The 10,472-nt window shown below is 36.4% G+C and overlaps 2 protein-coding genes across 2 annotated transcripts; both read left to right on the top strand.

The window, feature by feature from the left end:
• The first annotated feature begins 273 nt into the window (after positions 1-273).
• LOC140820334 (GDSL esterase/lipase At1g71250) lies at positions 274-1,805 on the top strand. Its single transcript, XM_073180682.1, has 3 exons — positions 274-651; positions 783-910; positions 997-1,805. Exons 1-3 carry the CDS (start codon positions 339-341, stop codon positions 1,723-1,725), a joined length of 1,170 nt encoding a protein of 389 aa, XP_073036783.1. The 5' UTR covers positions 274-338; the 3' UTR covers positions 1,726-1,805.
• A 583-nt stretch (positions 1,806-2,388) lies between these two features.
• Positions 2,389-3,901, top strand: LOC140819463 (DNA repair RAD52-like protein 1, mitochondrial). The gene is made up of 4 exons (XM_073179567.1): positions 2,389-2,684; positions 2,752-2,789; positions 2,859-2,953; positions 3,375-3,901. The coding sequence occupies exons 1-4, from the start codon at positions 2,449-2,451 to the stop codon at positions 3,531-3,533; spliced, it is 528 nt and encodes a 175-aa protein (XP_073035668.1). The 5' UTR covers positions 2,389-2,448; the 3' UTR covers positions 3,534-3,901.
• The last annotated feature ends 6,571 nt before the right edge of the window (positions 3,902-10,472 follow it).

Here is a 10,472-nt window from a genome sequence, read left to right as displayed (position 1 = left end):
CCAACCAATTGTTTTTTGGAAAAATAGTGTGATCAAATGATTTTTGATTCACACTATTTGTACCTTGCAAGAATGAAATTGAAGATGATGCATCCAAATTTAAAAGGGTACTAGATATGGAATTAGTTGCTCTAAAATTAGGAAAAGGTGCCTAGGAAGTGAGGAGATCATGACACACACATTTTATATATAGCAACAAGAGCTCATTCCATGTGTATAAAATTTCTACATATATATTGCATTCAAAGCATGACCTTTCATATTTCAAAGAATATATTTTCTTTTCTCAATTAGGTCGAAATAACTTTCCGTCTCATTCATAATTATTATTAGGGGCAATGAGAAGGGGTCATTGCTGCAGCATAACAGTACTAGTTCATCATGTAGTGATGATGGGTTTGGTGGTGAATGTGTTTTCATCCACTAATAATATTAATAGTAAGTACAGTAAAGGTGCAATAGATCATCAAATAGGATCAAATGCTGCACAGGTGACAACATTGTTCGTATTTGGGGACTCTTTGGTGGATAATGGAAATAACAATTTCCTCAATTCTATGGCCAAATCAAACTACTATCCCTATGGAATCGATTCCAACCTTGGATCCACCGGAAGATTCTCAAATGGAAACACTTTTGTTGATTACCTTGGTACGTAGTCGATCTATATATATATATATATATATATATATATATATATATATATATATATTTGTTTTAAATAACAAAAGTCAATTTCTTTCTTCATTCATTCATTTTAATCCCATCACATACATATATAGGTGGGTGGTTGGGTATTGCAGCTCCTCCACCATTTGCAGATCCCACCACTTCTGGAGCTAAAATTTTGGGAGGAGTCAATTATGCTTCTGCAGCTGGTGGCATCCTAGACGAAACTGGCCAACACTTCGTATGTAGTTATAAATTAATTATTTCAACGTCACTAGTGTACGTATATATATAATAATTGCAATATAAATATATATGGGCATGCAGGGAGACAGGTACTCATTGAGCCAACAAGTGATTAACTTTGAGACAACGTTGAGTCAGTTGAGGACCATGATGACCGGAGAGAACCTTAGCCGATATCTAGCAAAAGCCATAGCAGTGCTGGTGTTCGGGAGTAACGACTACATCAACAACTATTTGCTGCCAGCAATGTATCCCTCTAGCTTCAATTATAATCCCTCCCAGTTCGCGAATCTTCTCCTCGCTCATTATGCTCGACAACTCGCCACACTGTACAGTTTGGGACTTCGCAAAATAGTGGTGGCAGGCGTAGGCCCGCTGGGTTGCATACCGAGCCAGCTAGCCACGGGGCAGGCCCCGGCAGGAAGGTGCGTGGACTACGTGAACCAAATGCTGGGTGCGTTCAACGAGGGGTTGCTATCCCTGGTGAAGACCATGAACAACGGAACCCACCCCGGGGCCATCTTCGTTTACGGGAACACATACGGTGCGATCGGGGACGTACTGAACAATCCAGAGAGATACGGGTTCAGGGTGGTGGACAGAGGGTGCTGCGGAATAGGGAGGAACCAAGGACAGATAACGTGCATGCCTTGGTCCACCCCATGTGCCAACAGGAATGAGTATGTGTTTTGGGATGCCTTCCATCCAACACAAGCTGTGGATGCTATACTTGCTCACAGGGCTTATGCGGGGCCTCCGTCCGACGCATATCCTATCAACGTTCAACAATTGGCTATGATTAATAATTAATGTTGTCCTCTTGCTATATTACATTAACTAATATCTTATTTGTAATATTTAACAATTAATAAGAAAAGATTATTAAATAACGGTGATAAACATTTATTAATATATATATATATATATATATATATATATAAAATACAAGATCACCTTATAAAATCTCTATGAATGCATGACATAATTTTGGAGTTTCTTAAAAATCATTTAATTTTATCAAACTAATTACAAGATTTTAATATTTTTTTATATCGTTCAATTTAAAAAATTTACAACTTTTTTTTAAAAATTATTTCATTCTTTATATTTTTTTACATAGCATACATTGTATTATATAATATATGTAGCAGGAACTATCTAGGAAGAGCAAAACTAATACAAGATTTCATTTTTCTTTTTAAAAAAAAAAATGAGAGAACTTTTAATCGTTATAAATCGGTTCGCATTAAGTAAATCTCAAGCTAACCTTTGCAAATCAAACCACATTAATAATATGTCTAAAAAAATATAGGGCTCAACTGCAAAGATAGTTGTATTGGGAAATGGAAATAATTATTATGCTTGAAGTATAATATCTTAGCATGGACGAGTTTTAAAATTTATTTTACGCCTAATTTTACCAAAATTTCAAGTAGAAAGGATAAATTTATTGATGATGTATGGCCTCAAACCTAACAATTTTATTTATTTGTGTTAATTCTGATCGTTCGTTCTCGTGGGTATTTGGGGAAAATGGCGGTGCGAAGAGGGTTTTCAAGCTTGAAGACCCGCAACTACTACTTCCGTTCTTTCTCATCTGCTAAACCACGTAAAGAAACAATTGAAGAAGAAGAAGACGACGTCGTTGAGACCTCGGGAATAGGCAGGCCTCTTTCACAAGTTCTTAAACAGCTCAACAAGAAAGTGCCCGAATCCCTCCTCAGTCGTCGAACCCAACCCGATGGCTTCTCCATCAAATACATCCCTTGGTAAAGATTAAGATTTTATAGTTTATTAAAACTCGTGGGCTGTTAACTAATTTTGTATTTTTTGTAGGCATATCGTGAATCGGATTATGAACTTACATGCTCCAGGTATGAGTCTCTCCTGTTCAAATTATCGAGTTACTGTTGCACTTAAGGAATGAGGTTTCAATTGTGTAGAATGGTCTGGTGAGGTCCGCAGCATCACTTATTCACCCCATGGAAAATCCGTGTCTGTTGTCTATCGCGTTACACTTTATGGGACTGATGCAGAGGTACACTATCCATTGCCTGCTGCTAATTATCTTTCTTTATTTCTTTTTTACTCGCTCCATTTTGATTATTGATAGCTCGAATATTGTGTTGGGATATCCGACGTTCCTTTTTTCCTTCTTTAACTCTTATGTGCCTCGTGGCCTTCGATTCTTTTAGCTCGGCCTTGGACCAATTACATTGGTATAAGATCATCTTTTTGCTGAACAGCTTGTATGTGCATGAAAGTTTATTTATTTATTTTAAAAAAAGATCTTGCATCTTTAAATTCGGTATCTGATTGTGTTATGTTAGCATGCTGATGAATTCTTGAATTCTCCTTTCTCAGTCCAATGAATTAACAAAATGTTTTGGCTCAAATAAAATTTCAAGGCAATAAAAATCATTGGTGGACCATCATTGTTATACTCGTATTTGCTCTAGATGTATAGGGAATCAACAGGAACTGCTTTAGTTAGCGAGGAAGGCGGCTACGGAGATGCAGTGCAGAAGGCGGAAGCAATGGCATTTCGACGAGCTTGCGCTCGATTCGGTCTTGGCCTTCACCTTTATCACGAGGATATGCAGGAGGATATGCAGTAGACTATAATGGACAATGCTGTTAGTTTTGCTACTGTGCCATTTATAAATTCCTTTTTGTTGACATCACCAGACATGCAAAGAAAGGCCAAAATGAGCACATTTCAAATTGTGTAATTTTATCTTTGACATTCAATTTTTGTATTAGAAGTTGAAAGAACACGTAGTTGTTCTCCCTGATTCTTAAAACAATACCGTGTCAAAATCTTATTTAACATTACTGATTCAGTTTTTTTAAAATGAAGAGATCAAATATCTAGTGTAAATTCTCAATATCCCTTCAACATAGAACAAAGATCACAAAACAAAGGCAACAGGTTTCCTCTTAGAAATTAGTGCAATTTTGATTTTGTTAAGTGATGTTCTGGAAGCATATATGTGTGTGTTACCTATATTTTTTCCTTGTTTTTTTTTTCCTGGATTTTGTATAAGCTGTTTTACTTGTGTATTCAAGTCATGTCAAAAGAGTAAACGACACCAGATGGGATAATTTATGCTTTTTGAAGTGTGTGTGTGTGTGTGATAGCTGCATTGTTGTATTTGTGCGCATGAAATTTGAGAAAGCTTTGGGCCTATTTGGGTAGAAAACTCAACTCATGTTTAGAGAATACCCCCTTTTAATGAATTTATGTTCCAGCTGTTTTTCAAATTTTAGAATCAAGCCACTCTAAAATTATATATGTTCAAGTAACTTGAATAGTTTTTTAATGATACAGAGGCAAGAACGAAGAATTAGAGATCTTCTGCTTGTTCTCTCTTCTACGCATTGTTAATGAAATTGCGATCATGCATCAGATTTGAGAAATTAAAATTTTCAGAGTGCTGGAATCCGATTATGGATGTATGTTTCTTTGGGGATTTATGTATGTATGTTTCTTTTTATTACTTAACAGCCAATTCATCAAATAATCGTTACGATATAAAAGAATCAAAAAAGAATCAAAAAAGAATAACATAAACATGTTTTCAAATTAGACAGAAAATGCATAATTTAATTTAATAAATTATGACTAACAAGTGCATCCAGCAAGTGCTAGGACCATGTTGCAATCAAAATGAAAAAGTTGTTCAATAGAATTAAATTAGGCCCATTGTTTTTGTCGTGGGCTTAGGGAAATATATATAGATTAGATTAGACCATTCTGGGGCGCTCATTCGGTATTTGAGGATGAAAATTTTCCTGTTAGATAGAACCGGAGAATGAGGCGATGACAGTGAGGATGGGGACGGCAGGCAAAATCCATTGTCATCCCTAGATTCGATAAATTCTCTCGCCCAGCTCTGTTAATTCTAAATTCTACCTATTTCTCTGTTCTTAGAGCAACTGTCCATAATATGACTTCCATTATTTTTCACGGTCAACCGTTGTTTTGCTACTTACTTATGATTAAGTTTGATATGATCGATTAACGTATTAAGAGTTTTTAGAAGGGGGGTTGAATAAACACTCACAATTAAAACTGATCTTTTCGAATTTTGAGTTCAGTTTGGTGACAAACTGATTCTCAGAATCTTGCTGGTTAAAAACAATCAGTTAAACTAAAGTAGTTGCGGAAAGTAACTGATTGAAAGATAGAATACAAAACTAAAATAAAATACACAATGATTGTTTCTTGATGTTCGGATATTTCAATTACTCCTACGTCACCCCTTCTATCTCAAGGATAGGATTTCCACTAAAAGACTTTGATCGAATACAAGATTTGTACTGACCCACTTCAGTTTGGACTTATCACTGCCAAAAGTTGAAACTCTTATTATTACAAAATGTTCTCAGTGCATAACTGATCTTAGTACTATCGAATTTAACGATTATTACAAAGTGCTAATGAGCTCAAATTGTAGCCTTGACTGCTACGAATAAACCAAGTAAGAGTGAGCTAAGATTTTGGCAGAGTAACATCAAGCTTTGAATGGAGTGATCTTTTTCTTATTCAGCTGTTCTTCTGTCATATTTATAAGCTTCCCTTCCAACGGTAACTTGAGATATATTTGAATCTTTGTATCCGTTGATTGCCACTTCATTATTCCTTGGTCATTGTTTGCTTCATTTATTGTAATGCGGCGTCTTAACTGCTTTAGCCGAAATGCGTTGTTCTAAGCTGTATTGATTGAGGTGCGGCGTTTCATATTCAGTTGCAGTCTGCTATGTCTCTTTGTCGGTTGAATGTTCTTTCCCGAGACATGTTTAGTTGAAAGATGCTTAGCTTAAAAGCATACGGCTGAATATATCTACTGATCGGTTTCCAACTGATCAGTTTTCTTTATTAGATCTGCTGATTTCAGTTGTTAAGTCCAGTTGCTGAATATAATTGCGTGTATCATTTGGTTGATCAGTTTGTCAAACTCCATAATTTAGAGTTTGGTTTTCAACAATTTCCCCCTTTATGGTGTTTGACAAAACTCAGCAACTAATAATAACTGAATACTGAACTTTATGTGGATAAAATAAGATATGAATTTCTTGAACTGATAGAGGTCTTGATTCAATAACAGCTGAATCTAATAATCTGATTAACTGCTTTTTAACGAGATGGTTTATTCCGCTGTTTGTCAAGATGCTCTTTGATTTCTTCCCCTTTTTTGTCAAACAAATCCATCTTCACAGATAATCTTCGAACGTCAGTGGAAAGAATTTTGACATCTGAGGAGATACTTGAGACAACATATTGTAAAAAAGTCTGCAGCAATTCCATTTTATTAGAAACAGAAGTTTCCAATCGCTCAACTCGTTGACTGATTATATCCTGAGTTGTATAGAGACTTTGAGCTAGACATCTGTTATTCTTCATCTCAAGCACAGTTCGGGTAAGAGACTCCATGGTTGCTTGAATGACTTTCAGTTTTGCTGAATCAAATTCAATTGAAGAATCGAATTTGACAGTATGAGACAATTGTGTGGATTGAATTGTCTTGATTTCAGTAATCATCTGCTGCATATTGTGCTGCATATTCTGTTTTTCTTCAAGGACAAGATCCATTTCTGTGGATTGAAGAGGAGGTGACTGATCAGATGTTCCCTGTGTTTGATCTTTAGAGGCTTGATCAGAAATTACTAGAATCCTGTTTTGGACTTCAGTTTCAGCAGTTGTAAGATCAGGGACTTCTGATTCAATGACTTATTCTGCAGTCTGAGTTGTAACTACAAAAATTTGTGCATTCTTGCACTAAATCTGGGGCTTGCTCTTCAGCTGGAAACTTTTCAATGATTAATTGAGTTTCCTTCGATTCAGTTAGTTCTTTTTCTGAAGTTTGGATGGGCACTTCAGTTTGTTCTTCAGTCTCAGCAGATATTTCTTGCTGAATTAATTCTTCAGCAACAAGAGGCTCAATTGGTTCTTCAGATGATATCTGAACCTCTTGTGCTGGTTGCTCAGTTGAAGGAGCAACTGATTCAGAATTTATTGCTTCTAGCTGAGCTTCCAGGGCTACTGTCTGAATGATTTCATCAATATTGGCAAAAGTTAATTCAGCCTCGGAATACATGTGTTTATCATCAGATGATTGTGGCATATCCTGAACAGGTTCTTTAGCAACCGGTTGTGGAGGTGACTCTTTTTGAACAGGAGGATTTTTCAGGAAGAACCAATTCCTGACCCTGTTCCCAAAATCTGATTTCCCTTTGTGGGCCACTAAGATCTGAGTCCAGTTGGGTGAACATAGCTCTATCATGATATGCATTTGGACCTATGGGATTGTAGTTGGATTTCAGCTTTTCAACCATTCTAGTCAGTTTTTTGGCTCGAATTTGATCAAGGAAATATTTTTGCCTCTCCAATGCCTGGGCAATAGTAGCAGCTTTGACTATATTCAACACAATCGCTTCAAGTTTAATAAAATTTTTCAGTTGGGATTTGTGCTTCAGCTCTTTGGCAAAAATCTCAGTCCTAAAACTCTTCCAACTATCAAAAGATTTTAGTTTCGATGTGGCAAATGCATTGACCTGTTCCCAAACCAAGTCAATGTGAGTTTGGATGGCATTAGATGGCCTTGGCTCTTCAACTAGCGTGCCCTTTCATTTTTCAGTAGTGAGAATGTGAGGAATATCCAAACCAGAGTGAGTGGTGACCACTGGTTCCCTCAATATAGCGCCTTTAGATCTGGTCGGAGGCAAAATGGTAGGGCGATTTACATGAGTCAAGGGAGCTCTTACTTTAGCGGATGCCTTTTCTTCAGTAATTGAATCATCAGGTGGAACAACCTGCAAAGGATAGCCTGAATAGGCTGTTGGGCAGTTGATTGAGTCAATCTCTCAGTTGGAATGAATTCCACCGCTGTTATTGGTTTAGTTCTTTGCGTCATCGGTCTCTTGACAAGCTTAGGAGAAGGAGTTTTCTCCGAATCTGAATCACTGATAATCAGTTTTTGTTTTGCAGTCTTCAGTTGGGCCAAAGTTTTTGTGGCGCCCCAAACCTCGCCACGTAATCATGCAACATGTGACGTCATATGCATAAAAAATTTCTTTTCGACGACGTAATAATATAATGCATATACGACAAAAATAGTGCAATCCCCACACTATCTACGTCAATGCAGCAGAAACAGTATAATAAATACACACATACAACTCAAATAAGACAATAAGGTATACTGTCTCTATCTACTATCAACTACATGACTGTTTGACTAGACACACCTAGTCCTTCACCACTATCATGTCTCACGCATAGTCCTGTAACCTGCCCAACAGAAACAGCCCCAAAAAAGTGAGCATATACAACAATCATCATCGTAATACATAACAGTTATATTAACAACAACATAAGATATAACTGAAATGATAACAGAAATACCCCCTTTGCTTTTTCTGGACAATCAGCCATCAACAACCTCAACAACATCACACTGCAACAATAACATCGACGATATGTCGCACCCCAACTCCGGCGACAGCAATATCGTCGAACGAACAACAACATCGACGATACGTCGCACCCCAACACCGGCGACAGCAATATCGTCGTACGAACAACAACATCGACGATACGTCGCACCCCAACACCGGCGACATCAATATCGTCGAACGAATAACAACATCCACGATACGTCACACCCCAACACCGGCGACAGCAATATCGTTGAACGAACAACATCAACGTGACAACATCAACGAGAAGTCTCCCAACAACGATAGTCAACAGTATCAACAATAATAAACAACAACAAATATAATATCAAATCACCCAATTCCGGTGATTTATCATCGTTCAACGCAATAGTATTCATCAATACAAAACAATAACAACATATGCTCGTACGTCAACACGTACCTGATAATCGAGTATACAAAAAATCTGGCTATTTCTTTGATCCCGAGGCTTGTGACGTATCTAAATAATTCAACAACAATTATCAGATCATTATCACTGTATCAATACAATCATAATAGCCTCACTGCACAACATCAAATAGCCCAACTACAATTAATTCAATAAAATATAAAACTCGATTATAAATTTGTATTTTTCAACAATTTAATATTCTGGTGTATTTAATTCACAATACTACCATCAAATACACCCTAATTAATTTAACACCAAATAATAGGCTATTTTACAACATCCGTCAAATTGCGAAAACTTTATATCAACGTGTAGCCTATACTTCGTAGACTCCGAATATATAATCAGAATTAATAACTGACAAACAACTCTCCAATCTCAACCCAAGGATTAAAAATTCCTAATTAAAATAATTTAGGAATAATTCAAAACAACACAACTATAATCTTCTGTACTTCGTTAAAATCATACACTACTCAACAATCTTCAATTTCAGTATGATTTAGTAATTTATCAAATTTATTCCAAAAATCGACGAATTTCAAACATCACCAAAACTACAAAATTTATACCTCAAATCGAAGACCTCGTGTCAACGATCTCAGAACTGAAGTCGGTTCGTCGATTGGATAAACCGATAAGTCGCACGATCGAAAAGAAATCGAAATTCTATTTTCTCTCTCTCCTGTACCGTTCGTTCCTTTCTCTCTGTGAATGGAATTCAATTAAATTGAATTCCACCGACTCAAATTAAGAAATTTAGTTTTTTTTTTTAAATTATTATATTATATTATATTAATAATATAATATAATATAATATAAAATATTTAAGATTTTCAACGTCGATATATCCGTTTGGACCAGTCAAACGATCAAATTTTTCAAAACTCAAAACATGAAACTTCTATATCTTTGAGTTTTCTACGTTATTTTCAAATCTCAAATCATTTCGACTTCATAAGACCAAAATATGTCATATTTCTCTCTTTAAAATTCATTAATTATTTAGTAATATCATATTACTAAATCAACTATTTGTGATATTTATTTCAGGCATTATATTTCTACCCCCCTTAAATGAATTTCGACCCCGAAATTAAGTAAAAGCAACAGTAACATGCGTAAATAACAGATACGTCATACCATCAGAATAAGTAGGGGTAGAGCTCCCTCATATGCCGCTCTGTCTCCCAAGTGGCCTCTTCGACACCTCTGTGCTCCCACTGAACCTTCACCATCGGTATAAGCTTACTACGAAGCTTCCGTTCAGATCGATCCAAAATACAAACTGGTCTCTCAACATAAGACACATCAGGATCTAACTGAACCTCAGAAATATCCAACACATGTGAAGGATCCGGCTCATACTTCCGCAACATCGTCACATGAAACACATCATGAATACCAGATAAAGATGGAGGTAGAGCCAATCGATAAGCCAAAGTGCCTATCCGCTGCAATATCTCATACGGGCCAACATACCTCGGTGCCAACTTTCCTTTCATACCGAATCGCACTGTGCCACGAAAAGGAGAAACTTTCAAAAATACTCGATCGCCCTGCTGAAACTCTAAAGGTCTTCGTCTTTTATTTGCATAGGTGGCATGCCTGTCTTGAGCTGCTTTCAATCGCTTCTGTATCAACTTTACTTTCTGTTGCA

This window comes from Primulina eburnea, chromosome 18 (assembly GCF_022965805.1).
Source record: "Primulina eburnea isolate SZY01 chromosome 18, ASM2296580v1, whole genome shotgun sequence".
In the NCBI taxonomy this organism is placed as follows: Eukaryota; Viridiplantae; Streptophyta; class Magnoliopsida; order Lamiales; family Gesneriaceae; genus Primulina; species Primulina eburnea.
The sequence above is the reverse complement of the archived record's forward strand: the minus strand, read 5'-3'. Positions and strand labels throughout refer to the sequence as shown.